Source organism: Schistocerca serialis, chromosome 2 (assembly GCF_023864345.2).
Source record: "Schistocerca serialis cubense isolate TAMUIC-IGC-003099 chromosome 2, iqSchSeri2.2, whole genome shotgun sequence".
In the NCBI taxonomy this organism is placed as follows: Eukaryota; Metazoa; Arthropoda; class Insecta; order Orthoptera; family Acrididae; genus Schistocerca; species Schistocerca serialis.
The window spans coordinates 374870995-374889888 of NC_064639.1; the positions used below are offsets into that span (position 1 = coordinate 374870995).

The 18894-nt window shown below is 40.2% G+C and overlaps 1 protein-coding gene across 1 annotated transcript in view; it reads left to right on the top strand.

Moving 5' to 3' along the window:
* Positions 1-18894, top strand: part of LOC126455555 (rootletin) — a 232425-nt gene that overhangs the window by 131341 nt on the left and 82190 nt on the right. Inside the window, exons 18-19 of the mRNA XM_050091311.1 lie at positions 4750-4933; positions 15763-15938. Coding sequence (XP_049947268.1) covers positions 4750-4933; positions 15763-15938 — 360 coding nt within the window. The remainder of the gene's footprint in view (positions 1-4749; positions 4934-15762; positions 15939-18894) is intronic.

The window sequence follows — 18894 nt, forward strand, 5'->3', positions numbered from 1 at the left end:
TGCCAGTGCTTTGGGCATACTACTCATGGGTGTAAGGGAGAAGCCTCTTGTCGGAAATGTGCTAAATGCTGGTGCTTTGGGCATACTACTGATGGTTGTAAAAGAGAAACCAGTTGTGGCTAATCTGGCAAATGCCAGCCCCTTGGGCATACTACTCGTAGGTGTAAGGGAGAAGACACTTGTGGCAAATGTGGTATGGTTACCCACAAAGGAGTCACATGTTCATCACCTTTGAAGTGTGTGAACAGCTCTGAGGATCACCCTGTCTGCAGTCAGAACAGCAGCATATATCTTGAAGAACAAAAGATACAAGAGCATAAGACTAAGAAGTGCATCCTGTATGGTGAGGCTAAAAGGATTTATAAAGCCATGCTGTCCCCAACATTGATTACGTCCTATGCTTCAGTTCTGAAACAGCAAGTGCAGAATGCTGATGGTGCTTCACAAACAGAGATTGCCAATGTCAGCACTAGCCGCTGCATTTGTCAATGCACTAGTGGTGCAGCAGTTATTTCAATGCCTGTGCCTCCCCCAAGAACTTCAGAAATGGCCATTGTTGTCACCATTGCAGATCTCCCAGCCCCTCAAAAGGTTCAGTGTGGGGCGTCGGCCAATGCTGCACTAAAATAGCTGCAGCTATGTCTCTGAAGCTTATACCGGGCTGAAAATCAAAGGCCAAGCTTCCATCACTGATGAAGTCAGGAAATTAACAGTAAGACGATTTTGATGCCACTCTCTCTGACATCTCCCAAAATTATTCGGTAGAGCTAATGGACCTCGATGTCGGACTCAGGACATCATCTACCCCTCAAGACTCAACCTCATCCTCTATGGGCTCACATCCACTGTGGAAAGACAGGATGCTGTTCAGGCAGCTGGCTGAGTTCGAACACCATGACAGCACCCAAGAAGGGTGGACCACTGATACTGCTGACTTATCCATCCCAACACCTTCAGGTCATCTTAGGAGGCAACCTTACGTTGGTAGACTGATGAGTAGCATTCAGCAATCCGGGACAGGAATGTGGCTCTTTGACAGTTTAAATGCTGCCCAACAACTGATAACGTCACAGCCATGAGAGCCAACGCTCGACCGTAAATAAGGAGAGCAAGAAAAGGTCATGGCAAATGTTCCTGCACTTCCACTTGTTCTACAGAGGTAATGGAAGCCACCCGGATGATTTCCAATAAACACAGTTGTTTACCAATAGCAGTAGTGCTGAAACATGAGTGTCTCCAAACAACGCTCAGACAGTGGCAGAGCATTTTGCTACAACTACTGACAGTGCTAGCTAGGATCTGGTGTTTTGCTGCTGCCATATAGCTGCAGAGTGAAGCAAGTTGGATTTCAGATCCCACAATTCTGCATCTTGAGAGTGCCGTTTCTCCATGTGAGAAATGGAATTACCATTTTCTGAGACTTGTGATATTGCACCAGGTCATCACCAAATCTGGTACTCTGTGCTTCAAAATTTGCCAGCAGTGTCAAAGGAAATCCTCCTCAAATGGTTTAATCTTATATGGCAGACAGGAAACGTTCCCAACTCATGGAGAGAGGCAGTTCTGATACCTCTCCTCAAACCAGGAAAATATCACACATTCCCCAGTTCTTACCGGAACGTCGCCATAACAAGCTGTGTAGGAAAGATAAGATCCTGGAGCGAATGGTTAACCGTCATCTGGTATTGTTGTCAGAGGCAAGGCAACTCCGTAGCCACTCTCAGTGTGGATTCCGGAGATTTCACTTCCCTGTCGACAACCAGACCCTACTAGAGGCGTCTGTGCAGCAGGTTTTCCTATGTAACCATCACTGTCTTGATATAGTCTTTGATTTCAGTAAGGTATAGGACCCTACCTGGAGATGTATTCTCATGCAACTCCATCACTGGGGCTTTCCTGCCCCCCCCCCCCCCCCCCCATCTTCATTCGTCCTTCCTGTCTAAGCACTTTATTAGGTCAGAGTTGGTGATGTGCTCGTGGATCGTTTAGGGCAGGAGAATGGTTTTCTTCAGGGCAGTGCTTGAAGTGTTACCCTCTTTGCCATCACCATAAACAGTGTCATGTCTACGGTCAGAAGTACTGTACAGTGCACCTTATTTGTAGATGAGTTTGCTGTTTGCTGCTCCTTCTCCAATGTTGCAACAGTGACCTCCCAGTTGTAACTTACAGTGCATAGGTTTGAGGAGTGGGCTGCAAAGATGGGATTTCAGTTTTCTGCAGATAAGTGTGTGTGTGTGTGTGTGTGTGTGTGTGTGTGTGTGTGTGTTTGTTTGTGGTCGTTTTTATCAATCTCGTCATATTTTTAATTTAACCGACTTGCATGTGAGGGACACCATTCTACTTTTAAAGACTCACTAAGATTTATGGGCCTCATTTTTTACTCCATATTGTCGTGGTGACCACAGCCAAGAGACCTGAAATCCAGAATACCGATTGCACTGGATACTATAAAGTGGCTTAGCTGCAGGCTTTGGGAACAGATGGGGTGCACCTTCTCCTATTTTATAAGGCTTTCGTGCATTTGAGGTTAGACTATGAGTGCACAGTGTATGGGTCGGCAAGGCCTTCTGGTCTGAAGATCGTTGACACTATCCACCATGAGAGAATTAGGCTGACCACTGGTGCTCATAGGCCCTGCCCCATTCCCAATCTCTTTGCTGAGGCTGGTGAACAATCACTTACAATCCAACAGCAACTTCTCATGCTGCATCAGGCATGTAAGTTCCTCACTGCTCCAAATTCACCTGCATACCATACTGTTACTTGTCTGCTTCTGGGTGCCTTTTCTCCAGTTGTCCATGAGCAACAAGGCCATTGGGATCCACATGCAGCATGTGCTGGAATCTCTTGTTGTGGAGGAGGTACAACCCCAGATCCAGGATTTATCCACCCGTCTCCCTGGTTACTGCAGAGGCTCAGAGTAATTTTAGATTTAGTGTAGTTTTTAATATGTTACTTAAAGACATTTTAACTGAGCACCACACACTTACAGCTGTCTTAATGGGTGGCTCAAAACGGGGGCTCTGTTGGTTGTTCTGATATTTTCTCTGAACATATTCTCAAGGTCCGACTGCCTCAAGGCTTTACTGTGTTCATGCAGAATTATATGCGATCTTGAGGGCGCTGGAGCAGATGAAATGTGATTTGAGTACTAAATTCCTTGCCTGTTCCAATTCTCTGAGTGCCCTTCACACTCCAAAATGCATGTACCCAGCAGATAAAGTAGTCCTGAATATCTAGGACACCCTCCTCCAACTACAACGACTGGGAAAGGTGGTGTCTTTCTTCTGTATGCCAGGGAACATGGGTACTGTGTGGAATGAAAGAGCAGATGTAACAGCCAAGGAGACATGTGATGCTCAGTTAGTTTGGTGTGTTATTCCCCTTCATGCTACCACCTTGCTGTTCGGATACAGGGTCTTGCATCAGTGGAAGCATGAGTGGCTGGAAGTGGCAGGCAGTAAGCTCCGTATAGTTAAGCCCAGAATGTGCCTCCTTCCAACCATGTCGATGCAACGAGGTTCTCCTTACTTGTCTTCACATAGGGAACAGCACTATGATGCATGGCATTCTGACATGTTCCACACCCAGGAGGATCCCCTCTTTTGTTGGTCTATGGAATGAATAATTAATCTAATCTAATCTAATCTAATCTTCTTGCTCCAGCGAGAGGAACCTCGACTGTGTGGTACTCGTTGTGTATGGATCAGTGTGTCACATTTTATTAGACTGTGTTTTATTTTCCAATGAGCGGGCAGTGGCAGATTTGCCAATGGAAATGCCCTCTATTTTAGTAATATACAAACATATGTGGTGTTTTAAAGTTTAGTGATTTGTCTGACATGTTTCCAAAAAGTTTAGGGAGATGTTTTTAACATGTGAATGGGATGACTGACCTACTCATGTCTTTTGTAAGTGGTCAGTCAGTCACACTTCCTCGTGCCTTTCTTTTAGCTCCTCTTTTGTTTTATTTGTGTTTTAATCCCATGTATAGCACCTTTTCCCCTTTCTCCATTGTCTTAGAGCACGTGGGATAGAGCGATTGTGTAGTCAATGCGAGTGAAGTGGGAGTGAGTGCATGAGTGTCATTTTATAGGTTTCCTCCTCATTATATGATAACATTTTTGTAATTTTAACCACATTTGTTTCTTTTAATGTGTGTAAGGGTACTGATAACCTGACTGTTGAGTGCTCATAAGCTCCAAACGTGCGCACGCACACTCGCGCGCGCGCACACACACACACACACACACACACACACACACACTCTCTCTCTCTCTCTCTCTCTCTCTCTCTCTCTCTCTCTCTCTCTCTCTCTCTCTCTCTCTCTCTCTCTCTGATCAGATCCTAGCTTTCACTTGAACTGCTTTCCACCAAATATTTCCTCCTGGAATGATACAAAATTTTAGTTTGTCATTGCTTATCCTGTGTGGTTCCAACCTATGTGGAAGCTTTCCAAAGACACAGTATGAATAATGTTACTGGGAGAATGGATACAATAGAGAATGACTTTAACACAGCATATGCCAGATTTTTCCCCCACTAGTGTGAATGACATTTTATGTTATTACATCAAAAGATGCATGCTATTAATTGTATGAAGAGGAAAAATAAGCAAGACTCAGATATATTTAGTACAATGAAAATTCAAAAACTTGATTGGTTATATCTTGCCAATTTTAAGGTAAACTTTTTAAATTCAAATTATATTATAACCATACATAGAGCTTAACCAAAGGTTTTTTTCAGCACACCATGATCAGCAAGCGGTTCAAGCAAAATTAGAATCAGTGCAACGGGAACTGGAGCAGGAGCAAGCAGCATTGGAGCGGCTTAGACGTGATTCATCAGTACGTGCAGAGCAGGACCGTGCCAGTGTCAATCAGTTACGAGAGGAACTTGCCAGACTCAAAGCAAGATTGGATGAAGCCAGGTGTGTGATAAAATATTGATAATTCAGGCTATAGAAAAAGATAGTGTGTGAGAACTGAAACCATTCAGTGATTGTTTTATTTATTATTACAAACTAGTAAGTGAGCCTTTTTTGTTCATAATTCAGGAAAAGAATGGTGACTATGAGATGGGATAGATCAGATAAATAATGAGGAGGTACTGAGCTGAACTGGGGAGAAAAGAAGGGCATGGCACAATTTGACTAAAAGAAGGAACTGATAGATCAGATGCAACCAGAAATGTCCAGGAATTGTTGGTTTGTTAATGTATGGAACTGTTGGGAGCAAAAATTGTAGTGGGAGATGATAAGCAGGCTCAAATGGTAATTTTGCAGAGAATCTGCACAGAATTGACTATTGTACAGAGATGCATTAAGATCACAAAAACAGTTCCTCAGACTTCAGCAATAAGAGCTTATTAAGATGCATACGTATCACACACTTCTGTAAGAGGTGTTTCTATAGAGGCAGACTTAAGTCACAAGGATTGGGAGTTACCACATCATTTCCTTACAACTCTACTAATCCAGGTCTTGGGCCAACTGTTCCTACTCTTCACCTCTGTACATCTTACACTTTCTTTTGCTTATTTCCCTATCATTTCCTTGTATGATTTTTCATTGATTTCTCATTGTGGAATCTATAAAAATATGGATTTGTTTTTTGAGGAGTTGTTAATTGTTACTATGATATCAAAATGAAAAATTTTTTGCATTAAATGCTGCAGAGAAACATTATTTCGGTTTTAGCACAGTTTCAGTAGTAATCAACCATCAAAAAGTTACATTTGCTATTTTCTTTTTGAGAACCCTCTCCCTTGTAACCAGAATGTTTTGGTTCATTTATCAGCTTCTCGAGCCCCACATAAACTGTATGCTTTGACAGATTTGCTGTAAAATGTACAGCAAGTTATCAAATATTGCAAGAAACGCTTAAAAACTGGGACACACACACCATGAATACAGTATTTTTTTCATATGTGGCTGTCTTCTCCCATTTGTAAAACTGTAGTGTGAGGAAACATAGAGATAACACTAGACAGATAAACATAGTGAGTTCTCCATTCGTTAAGAGAGACTGGATGGTAACAGTACTTAGGCACGAACAAATACAGTGTTTCCATTCCTGAACTAAGCTGCAGATCAAGGCTGGTGTTGAATGAGCTGTACTGCTTGATGAGAAGAGTACTGCTTTATGTGAAGAGTAAACAGTGGATATTACCATCACTTACAAAAAGTTAAAAATAGTCAACTGCTGAAACACTAACAAATGCCAGGAGGTGCAGTCAGAATACATTGAAGAATTAGTTCAAATAAATAACACAACAGACTTCTAGAAAATGTTCAGGGAGGTACAATAGCATTGTCAAAACCTTATTGTATGCGTTTGAAGAGAAAATGGGGAAACAAAACTCAACAATACAGGGACTATGTGCTAGTAGCCATTTAATTTGGAAACCACGTGGGAACCTGAAAATCGAAATGTGAACTTGTGTTAACTGCTTTAGAAGAAGTCCAACAAATAATCCATAAACAAGAATCACACCAAAAAAATCAGAAGAATATAAAATAGCACAATAAACATGAAAACATGCTGGTCGATCCTTAAAAAAAATTTCCTCCATAATCTGAGCAACACATAGTATTAGATGTAGCACTTTGTTAATTTAAAGTTGATAACAAACTCAGAAAAATAATTCAGTAATTGGAAAGGCTCTATAAGAAACTGGAACAAACAACCAAATGAAATTGGGGACCAAAACAAAGGTGTCCAGATTAAGTGGTTGGTTTTTTTCACTAATGATTAAGCTATTTTTTTAAGTATTTGACTATAGGCTTTGTTGAAATAAATCTTTTAGAAAAATTGAAGATAAAACAGTGTTTCAAATGTCAACATCCAAAACAAAGTATTTAATCAACATCTTGTATGCATGCAAAGTGCTAAAAACCAGTCCATAAGTCAAAATACTTCAAGAAGTAATTCACATAAATGAATTGATTACAGATGCAAATAATGCCAGATGTAGAATGTCTGAGATAGCGTATCAACCAGGGATACTAGCAGAAAAAAATGCCAGTAAATGTAAAAATTAGACACTACAATATACTTACAGACTTCCACACCATCAGTGAAGCCCCTCTAATTCCACCCAACCACCCCTGGGTAACTTTCTAGGAATTCCTGGTGTCTGACCTTATCTCATCCTCTTTTCCTAGGTCCCTTTCCAAAAATCCAAACCACTTGTAGAGAAAATAACTGTCATCTGCAAATTTGACAGACCCCTTATCTATGATTGTCCTTGTAAACAAAGGCTCAACCACTTTCGAGATGAACTGCTACAATTATGTGACATAAGCTGTGCCCCAATTGTCTGCCCTTTCACCTACAAGCCCTGCCAATGAGATCCCATCCCAGAAGTCGGGCATAAACTTCTGTCCATCGCAGAACCTCTGCCTCTGAATACACCTCCCTACTCACTCATATTATCTCCTGTATACCCCCCTCCTACATGCTTCCAAAATTTTATAATCAGTACCATCCTGGATATAACTTTGTGGGTTTTACTGTGCCACTATGGAAAGAATCTTAATTCTTGATTACCAGCACCTCCAACTCATTGCCTGCAACCTAGCTTCCTGTATCAAAGACAAAACACTTTGTTCATTGTCTTTCAACCATCCTCACACCATTACCACCTGGATCCAACATCCCCCCTGTCGGTGGACTTGTTGTTGTCAAACACTACTCTCCCAACATCCTGCTAATTCAAAGCACCACCTGATACCTTACACACATGTAAACTACATGTACAATCAGATTTGGCACAACAGTTGGCACCCACATGGTACCATCATACGCCACTCTGTTTATGGGCAATCTAAAGCCAACCTTCCTAGCCGCCTAATATCCCAAATTAAACAATAGAAATTCCAGGCTGGAATAGCAACAATGTAGGAAAAAATGGATTGCTACTTACCATAAAGATGACACATTAAGTTGCAGGCAGGCACAATTAAGAGACTTACACAGAGCTTTCGGCCACAGTCTTCATCAGACTAAGAGAGAGAAACACGTACTATTCATTCGTACAAGCAAGCACACCTCACGGTCACATGATAGCCAACTCCAGCAACTCTGCACAGAATGCAACTGTCATTTGAAATGGAAGCAGCAATCTGGAGGGGCTGGGGAAGGGGGAGGGATAGCAGTGTACGAGTGGGGTGAGAGAGCAGCACTGTCTGGTGGAGTGTGCAGGGACTAGACTCCCAATAGGCCGCCAGCTGTATATCTACATATACATTGATACTCTGCAAGCCACCGTATGGTGTGTGGTGGACAGTACCCCGTACCGCTACTTGTCATTTTCCCTCCTGTTCCACTTGCAAATAGAGTGAGAGAAAAATGACTGCGTGTAGGTACCCGTATGAACCCTACTTTCGCATAACTTATCCATGTGGCCCTTACACGTGATGTATGTTGGCAGCAGTAGAATCGTTCGGCAGTCAACTTCAAATGCTGGTTCTCTAAATTTTCTCAATAGTGTTTCTTGAAAAGAACGTCACCTTCCCTCCGGGGATTTCCATTTGAGTTCTAGCATCTCCATATCACTTATGTGTCATTCGAACCTACCAGCAACAAATCTAGCAGCCCGTGAATTGCTTTGATATCTTCCTTCAATCTGATCTGGTACAGATCCCAAACACTCTTGCAGTACTCAAGAAAAGGTCACACCAGTGTCTCCTGTATGCAGTCTCCTTTATAAGTGAAACACTCTTTCCTAAATTTCTCCCAATAAACGAAACTCAACCATTGCTTTCCCTAGCACAGTTTTCACATGCTCATTCCACCTCATATTGCTTTGCAGTGTTATGTCGAGATATTTTAACGACCTGACTGTGTCAAGGAGGATACTAGTAATACTGTATGTGAATATTACAGGTTTGTTCTTCCTACTCATCTGGATAGCCGCCATTTATCACACCAACTGGAAATTTTGTATAAGTCGCCTTGTATCTTTCCTACAGTCACTTGAGTGTGACACCTTACCATACGCCACAGCATCATCAGCAGTCAACTGCAGATTGCAGCCCAGCCTGATGAACAAATCATTTATGTATATAGAGAACGACAGTGGTCCTATCACACTTCCCTGCTTTACTCCTGACAGTATCCTTGTCTCTGATGAACACTCATTGTCGAGGACGAGATACTGGGTTCTGTTATTTAAGAAGGCTTCGTGGCATTCACATATATGTGAACTTATTCCATATGCTCATACCTTTGTTAACAGCCTGCAATGGGGCACTGTGTCAAATGCTTTTGGGAAATCTAAAAATATGGAATCTGCCTGTTGCCCTTGATCCATAGTTCTCAGTATATTGTGTGAGAAAAGGACAAGCTGAGTTTCGCATGAACAATGCTATTCTTCTATTCTTTTCCCTTTCCTACCCCCTCTTGATTGCTGCTTCCATTCCATGTGACAGTTGCATTCTGGTCTGAGCTGCATGAGTTGGCAATCGTGTGTGAAGTGTTTTTGTTTGTGTGAATGAATGGTGTGTGTTTCTTTTTCTGTTGAAGGCTGTGGCCGAAATCTTTGTGTAAGTGTCTTTTAATTGTGCCTATTTGCAACTTAATGTGTCATCTTTATGGTAAGTAGCAATCTGTCTTTTTCCTACATTGTTAATATCTCAAATAAGTCCCTTGTCTGGTTGAGATCTGTTGATACTACCTTTATGATCTAGACCAAGGGCCAAGACACTATCCTCCTTGCTCCACAGCCTCAGCACCTTCTCTCACGTCTCCTTCACCTGTTCCTTCTCCGCCCAGCATGTTGCACTCCTAGACATTCGTCTACACCTTTCTGGTGGCTGCATAAAAACCTTGATCAATATTAAACCCTCTAACCACCAACAGTACCTGCTATAGAACCTGGACACCCTTGGACAACACATCTGCAGTGATGAACAATCCCATGCCCAGTATGCTAAAGGTCTTGCTAAGGTCTTCCCAATCTGATAGTACCCTCCAAAGCCTAGTCTGCAAACATACTATGTGCCATGTTCATGTATGCCCCCAATCTTCCGCCAGCCAGTGTGGCCGAGCGGTTCTAGGCACTTCAGTCTGGAACCGCGCGACTGCTACAGTGGCAGGTTTGAATCCTGCCTCAGGCATGGATGTGTGTGATGTCCTTAGGTTAGTTAGGTTTAAGTAGTTCTAGGGGACTGATGACCTCAGATGTTAAGTCTCATAGTGCTCAGAGCCATTTGAGCCCCCAATGTTCCAAGTGACTTCATGAAGCACATGCAATGGAGCACCCCGTCATTACCTGATATTAATCTGGACTGCAACCATGTGACCATATCCTTCAGTACAGATTCAACTAGTTATTGTTGTGTCCAGAAATGAGGAACATCTTACCCATATTCCTTCCCATCCCTTTTAAAGTGGTATACCACCGCATTGTTAGCGCGAAAAACACCCTAGTTTACCCATACACCATACTCACTCCTAACTCCTTGCTGCATGGTTCACACACCTGTGGAAGGCCCAGATGCAATATCTGTCCTATGCATCCACCCAGCACATCCATTATCAGTCCTGTCACAAGTATATGCTTTACTATCCTGTCAAATGCAGGGCCACTAGTGAAAGCATTTACATCATACATCAGCTCTGCTGTAACTTTTGCACAAACTTTTATGTGGGCATGACAATCAACCAAGCAGTTGCTCATTCAAAAGAGTGACTACCATCAACTGTAGCCAAGAGAAGTATTTTACTTCAACAGCTGATTTACAAACCACACTACCTGAAAACCTTCCCATGCCACCTGAACACCTTCCATCCTCCCCCATCTCTTGGCCTTAGCAGCTTCTCAGAATTACTTGGATGGGAACTGTCCTTACAACACATACCACAATCCTATTGTTGTCACTTTCTTTTAGCCCCTGTCTCGTCATCTCCAGCTCTGTCCCCAAGTAGCCTTTTCATATGAATCATGTTTTGTACTCTATCAGACAGATAGTTGTTGGATCGTCAGAAGGGTCCAGGCCAGAGGAGGGAGCGTTATGGTCTGGGGAAAATTTTCGTGGAGTCCTTGAGAAATGTCATCATTGTGGAAGGCCATGTCCTTGGAGACCATGCCCCACCCCTACATGCAGTTTATTTTTCCTCGTCTTGATTCCATATACCAGCAGCATAGTGCAACCTCTCACGTAGGTTTTAGAGAGAGAGAGAGAGAGAGAGAGAGAGAGAGACTGTGTGTGTGTGTGTGTGTGTGTGTGTGTGTGTGTTGGTTTCGAAGACCACCGGGATGAGTTTACCATACTCCCCTGGCCACCTAATGGCCTGAATTCAGACCCAGTTAAGAATCTGTGGGACCATCTTGATCGGGCTGTTTGCATCATGGGTCGTCAACCAAGAAGTCTAGTGCTTGACTCCCTTCCTGCTCGTCTGCATTGGAAAAGGTGGTTATTCAGGCATTTGAAAAGTTGCTAAAATGAATGGGGGAAAACTTATAAATGAAATGCTAAGGATAAATCTGAGTAGGGCAGTAATTAATGAGATCATTGGTCTGCAGCCAGGTAGATATATGGAAACAAAATGCTTGTTACTGAGCAAAATATTAATCCAGGTAATTTTCCTGTTGATGTACAAGTTTATCAAATGGGAGAAGCTTAGGCACAGTTTTGAGGAAACCTTAGTACATCATTGGGTTGCCAATTGACAAGGGCTGATAGGAGACCTATAGAGAAATTAGTTGATTGGATTTGTCAATTTTTTTCCATATTAGTGGGGCCTGCACGTCAGTGTCTCCAATTGTGGAAGAGTGTCTTACATATCCTCTTCTCACTGAAGCGCAACAACAGCAGAATCATTAACAGCCAAAACTACAGCAGTGAAGAAATCTCTGGAAACATTTTGTTGTGACTACTCTGAATATGATCAAAGAAGGATGACAATTTTACCTGTCCTTGGATATTCTGCTGGCATGCATCACCTTATAGTGACCACTAATGAGTGTAAAACTGCTCCAGCATAGCATCATATTATATCATTATTAGTACTTCAAGTTTCAGGCAGTGAACTCCACAGTAGGGTAGTGATGTGGCGATTCGGCCCCATCATTAGGTTCATGGAACACTTCATGCTGCACCATCAGTATTCCATGTGCATAGTTCTATGCCATGCTGAGACGAAATCTACTGTATGTTTACCAGGTTGTGGCTGAGACAGATTTTATTTGTTAATTTGGTGACACGGTGTCACGGTGTAGGAACACTAGAACTGATGAAGTAATGAGGGACCTGTAATGTGTAGCTTTGTAATAGAGGCTGAAATTTTGTCATTAAATGTCTGTTGTTAGATTCTGCAAAAACAGGGAATAACTTGTAGTGGAACGGGAAGGGAGGGTGTTGGAGGGGGTGGGGGTCAAACAATATGATGCAGTAGCATCAACAAAATTACTGTCTGCAAACAGTGAGGTAGTGCTCTAAATTGAAATGAATATTTTAGTTTATATGAGATGTGCTACATAATTTAATACTAATTTCTCTCTCTCTCTCTCTCTCTCTCTCTCTCTCTCTCTCTCTTTCTTTTTCATAATAATGATGCGCCTGCATGCAGTGGGGAAAAAAGTTTTATGGAATTTAAGGGTGTTATTCCGCTCTGGGAATATATAGATACAAAATTCAGTTGTTGTTTAGACTTTGTGTCATCTTTATTTTTTGTAGCTATTATCAGTACTACAAAACTCTGAAAAGCCAACATCAAATTTTTGTTCCATTCCAGTAATCAACATGGTAGGTTTCAGTTTACATCTTGGTCATTAATGAGGTTAATATTGACAATATGTTTTCCTTTACCATCATGTGTTCTGACAATATTGTGCTAAACAATACTTACTACTACTTCTGTTGTGAAATTAGAGCAGATGCCATCTCTGTTAACTGTTCATTTGCAATAATGTACAGTGGTTAATTTTTGGTAATTAGTTGCCAAAACTAATGTACAGTGTAATGTGAAAGATACCCATGTCCCTTGTATATCATTAGTATATTAACACTGGATGTGTGCCAGTGGTAGAGAAAATGTATTTAAGTACAAATACAATTATTAAAAATTATTTTCTGTATGTTGAGCTCAAGGAATGTCTGTCCATAAATGAAGATTGTTATGTAGATTAACATACATTAGAATATCATTTACAGTTAAGAGAATCGTGAATTGTGGCGTATTTGTCCCATAATTTACATAACCTAAATCATTTGATTCAGGTACAGGAGACACGTCAAATTGTGGTAAAATTTCACCATAAACAAAGAACAACTGATGTTAACAAACAGCTTCATAATAATTATACAATTTTGTTATATATGGATACAATACAATCTAACATTTAATTACCAATTGCTCAAATTATCATTTCATCCTCTATGAATTCTTCTATTGAATAGTCACATTCCTCCCACAGAATCTACTGTAGCCTCATTTTTAAAATTTCTGGCTTCATATTAAATATGTTTTTTGCCCATTAGCTTGTTATATATTATCATCCCCATATACTGTGGAGACGTGCATATAATTTCAACTGGTGTGTGCATAGCATAAAATTATTTTTATTTCTTGTGTTATATGTATGGTTAAAATGATTCTCCTCAAATATTTTTTGTCTGCGATGTAGGAAGATTATAATTTCATAATTGTATGTGAAGGGAACGGTTAGATTTTTTTAGTTTCCGAAATAATGGGCAACAAGACTCTGTTTGCTGTGCAGTACACGTGTCAGACAATTTTCTTTTGCAGTTTCAGTATTTGAGATACACTACTTGAACTTCCCCAGAAGATTATCCCATATTTAATGACAGATTCAAAATAACTATAATAAGCAATTTTTTGTGTACTCAAATCAGTCAAATTTGCTAGTATTTGCATTGCAGACGCAAAACTGCATAGTTTATTTGATAGGAAATCAATATGTGTATTCCAGCTTAAGTTCTTGTTCACATTTAGTCCCAGGAATTTGACCATATCGACTTCTTTCATAGGTTGCTTGTCATGTTATATTTTAAGTTCCATACATTTTGAATGTTTGGGTTTTAATTGTATTATATGAGTTTTTTCAGTGTTCAGTTTCAACCCATTTAACTGGAACCAGTTTTCTAAGATATCCAATGTGCTTATGATGGAGCTTGGAATTGTTTCTGCATTGTCATCTTCAATTAAAACAGAAGTATTGTCTTCAAACAGAACTGATGAGGAATTTATATTTACGGATACGTCATTTACATAGAACAGGAACAGGATTGGCCCCAAAATGGAGCCTTGAGGCACACCTTGTGATACTGTACTCCATTTAGGATAATGATTCACTGCATCTGAGGTGCTAGTTACCCTTTGTTTTCTGTTTTGTAAGTATGATGTCAGCCAATTTAGAGCATTGTCCTTAATCCTGTAGTTGTCTAATTTATAGATAAGCAAGTCATGGTTTACAGAGCCAAATGCTTTTGTGAGATCACAGGGGATACCTGCACTTTTACTCCTCTCATCCAATGATTTGTCTAGCTTTTCAGTAATTTGTCTATCTTTTCAATAAAGTTACTCACTACATCCAGAGCGTTTGCTCCTCATTGAAATCCAAATTGGTTACTTATAATAATATCATTTTTTACAATAAAGTTTTTGATCTGGTTTGCAGGTACTTTCTCTAATGCTTCTGACAGGACTGGAAGAATAGAAATTGGCCAATAGTTTCCCAATCTTCCCTCTACCCTTTCTTGAACAGAGGTCTGACTTTGGTATACTTCAAAACATCGGTAAAGCATCCCTGTTCAAAAGACTGGTTAAATACCGTAGTGAGGGGAGCAGCTATTATGCCACTCACCATTTTAATCACTTTAGTGGGTATCCCATCCCAACCATCAGAGTTTTTATTTTTTAATGATAATATGACATTTTCCATATCCTTTATTGAGACTTTTTTAAAATCTGTAAGATACTCAACTTCATAGTGGACTTCAAAGGGATTTTCTTTACTCTGATACTCTGCTACATCAACATCAGACTTTGCCCCAGTTCATTTAAACACTCTGTAATTTGATCTGGGGTTACAATAAAGCTATCATCTACTTTAATCCTAGATATTTCATTGCTACTAACTCTAACACGTAACTCTGATTTGACAACAGACCACACTGCTTTTGGTTTACTTTTAGGTTGTACTATAAACTTCTTGTTTGCCTTTTTTGGGCTGCCCTCATAACTCTTAAAAATATAGCTTTACACTGACAAACATATTCAGTAAAATGTCCTTTTTTATTATATTTCAGTTCATTGTCGAGTTTCCTCTTCCTGGCACTAGAAATTTTTATACTCTGGTTTATCCATTTAAGTTAGTCATTTTGTTGCATGTTGTTCTGAGTGGAAAAGTTCCAATAAATATTTCAGGAAAGTTACTTAAAAAATTGTTAAAGTTACTATTACTCAAAATGCAGATGCTGTAGGGCCATTCAGTGTCTCTTAACTTATTTCTAAATGTAACTGAATTTTTTTCATTGAAGATCCTTTTCATGTGGCTTTTGTTACAGGATATTTCTTTCTTAATTTTTTGTAGTTCATTGAATAATGCAGAGTGGCCAGAGATTCCTAAATCTATGCAAAATTTATAAACATCTTCAAATACATAGTTTGTTAGAATATTATCAATACAGGTAGAATGTAGGTCATCATGGAAAACTTCACCATTTATGCTACTATATGCATATTTTTGTGTCTTGTGAAAATATTTAACAGAAGGTCTTTGTTCCATTAGAGTGAGAGGAGAAGATGAAAGAGCTAAGCTTGAAGCATCCGCTGCTGAAATTCGTAAGGAGCGTGATCTTGCTCAACAGGAAGCTCAAGAACTGAAAGTTCAGTTACATCTAGCTGAAGATAGATATGACAGTTGTCATCAGCAACTGCAGGAGACACTGCGCAAACTTAAAGAATGTAAGTTGGAACCTTTTGTTTTTATTTGTGAGATGTAAGGCACATTTGTTAGGTAGGGTTTCAGTATTACTATTAACACCAGTAGGAAATGAATCAGTCATGGGTCCACTCTATTTGCCATTTCTTCATGATCATTCCCACAGTGAATGTTACTTATCTACAGGAAGAGGCATTTCTGTTAATTTTGAAAAGTGATTTTGTATTCCCTTTGCCATAATTTTTGGTTTCACATTTTTATTTTGAGTATCTACCTACAACTACATTTGTTACATCATTTAAAAAATTGAAAAAGAAAAAGAAATTTGATGGGGCTTCTCTTGTGGGTACTTTGATGTCATTATTCTTGTATTTCTTTCATTGCCTCAAATTTTAGAGCAAAAACGCCTTCTGGAATTTAGTGTCTTCCAGTATTTTGCAGTGAGGTAAATAACACATTATTCATGATGGGTTTGTAATGAGTATGTAATTCTTTAAAAAACCAGAAATGTAATTGTGTTCCATTATCAAACTCACACATGATTGATAACCAATTTAAACATGCAATAACTTGTTTTATGCTTCTGCTAAAAACATCGTACAATTGATATGGTAATCTGTGACAAACCCGAATCCTACTATCATCTGTTGATCTTTTGTTTCAGAATAAGACCTTTGTTGATACTGTTTCAAAAATATTCCTCATGTACTTCACTTGAATGAAATCTACAGTTCATGTTATACAAAATAAGAAGTAGTCAGAGAGATGTACGTATTATATAATCTTTTTCAGAATGAATCTTTCACTCTGAAGCAGAGTATGCACTGTTTGCGCACTCTTTTGGAAACTACATGACAGGCTATAATACATGCCAGAGAAGAACATGTACCCGGAATCCTACCTTTCCCAGATAATGCTCTCACAGATTGATCAAGCAAGAAGGCACAGTGGTAAGACACGGTGCATGCAGTGCAGATCCCTGTCCAGCCATCCCAATTTAGATTTCCTGTGGTTTCTCTGAACTGCTGTATTCAAATGTCAGGATGGTTCCTTTCAAAAGGTCTCAGCTGATTTCCTTTCACATCTTCTTCCAATCTGAACTTGTGCTCCATCACTAATGATATCATCATTGATAGGACAATAAACCCTAATCATCCTTCCGTCGTTCTTTCTGGCTGAGCTATTGAGGCACTGCTCATGACACATTCACACAGCTTTCTTCTTAGTAGTACTCTCCTAATTTTCAAACTTCATGGAAATGCTGCTGCACACCTTGTTAGATCAGCTCTCCTAGAGGAAAGAATGTTGTGAATAAATGGCTTTGCACAGACTAGTGTCTCTTTTCAGAATGAATATTCCACTCTGCAGCAGATTGTGCTGATTTTGAAACTTTCTTTCAGGGTGGAACTGTGTTCTGGAATGGGACTCAAAACTGAAACATTGCCTTTTGCAAGTAATACTCTCACCTACTGAGGTATCATGATTCTCAAACTGTTCGTGAACAGTTTCAACGCTGTTAGTACTTAAGCCCCCCTGCATCTGTTGCTATGCCAATATTTATGGAAGAAATGTTATCACCGAAATGTTAGCCGCAGCCTAAAAGTTGTTTCCAGAACAAATATTTCTCCCTTCATTGCGATGTGAACTGTTTTTAAACTACTTCTACTAGTCCAGCAAGGTGTGCAGAATAGATTCTTTGATTTGTGATTGTAGGAGAGCGTATGTTGGAGAACTGAAGATCTACGGACAATTGTACATGGACAGCTCAAACTGTAAGAACACTGTACACAATATTTAAGACTCTGAATTTGGTCAGGAATGTACAAAAATATTTTATTATACTCATTTTGGAATTTCTTTAACCAGGTTATTTTTAACTATCTGAAATAGAAAAGGCTTTCCAATTGCTGAAATACAAACAACTACAGCAAGACGCATAATCCTGTAAGCAGGCCTTAAATTCTGAGCATTTATTATGCTATATAAACTATTAAATAACTCATTTAAGTTATGACATAATCCAGCATCTCATCCAAATATGTTATGTTTCCTTGCCGCTGTAGGTGCAATAAATTAGTTATTGTGACAAAAAAATGTTGTGACTCTCATACACAGGTTTTATTAGTTACCCTGAAATGGTGAGATGGATTCCTGATCATTATGTTAGCATTTTTTGTGACTCAATGGTGAAGGCACTTTCCTCTTATGTAGGTTTTTCATGGTTTACTTAAATCGCTTTAGGTGATTACGAGGTTGGCTCCATTGGCATTGTCATGACATACTTCTTCCATTGTTGCTGCTCAGATCTGGTGGTGTACCTATAGTAACCTAGAGACTGACTAACATACCTTCAATTATTTCTTCCTCCTCGAGTGTACTGTACAAATTGTACACCTTTGCATAGGGACAACTGGGGAGTGTTTGTGCAGTGTGGTTATGTGTTTCTGTCACAAAGCAAAAATAAATACAAAATCTCCAACTATTAGTGCTATTGCAGTAGCCACCAGAAAGATCGCAGGAGGCGCACATCGGCACACCGCGTCACAGACGGTAGTTGCCGCAAGTAGAGTCCCGTCCACCAGAGGGCACGCGAGAATTCGGACGCGACCTCTGCCGGTATAACAACAACAACAAGAACTCCGGCAGCACGGGCCGTGCCCAGTCAGTTAACATCGGGCATGCCTAGGACACAGTTCCGGTCTACGCTAGGTGAAGTGCAACGAAAACGTGAACAGTGTTACTACACAATTGGCGATGAGTAGGGTCGTTCTTTCGCGTGTTGCGTCGTTGTTCCGGTTTCGCAGCTTCTCCACGGCATGGAGGATTTAGTGCTGGTTTTGGTTGAGCAGCAGATGGAGCTCATGGTCACCATGAAACAAGTGCTTCCGGCGTTGCTCTCCACGCCGTCTGCTCCAGCGCCGTTCCCTCCTCCCTTTCCCCTGTATGACGAGACAGCGGAGGATTGGGACGCATACGAAC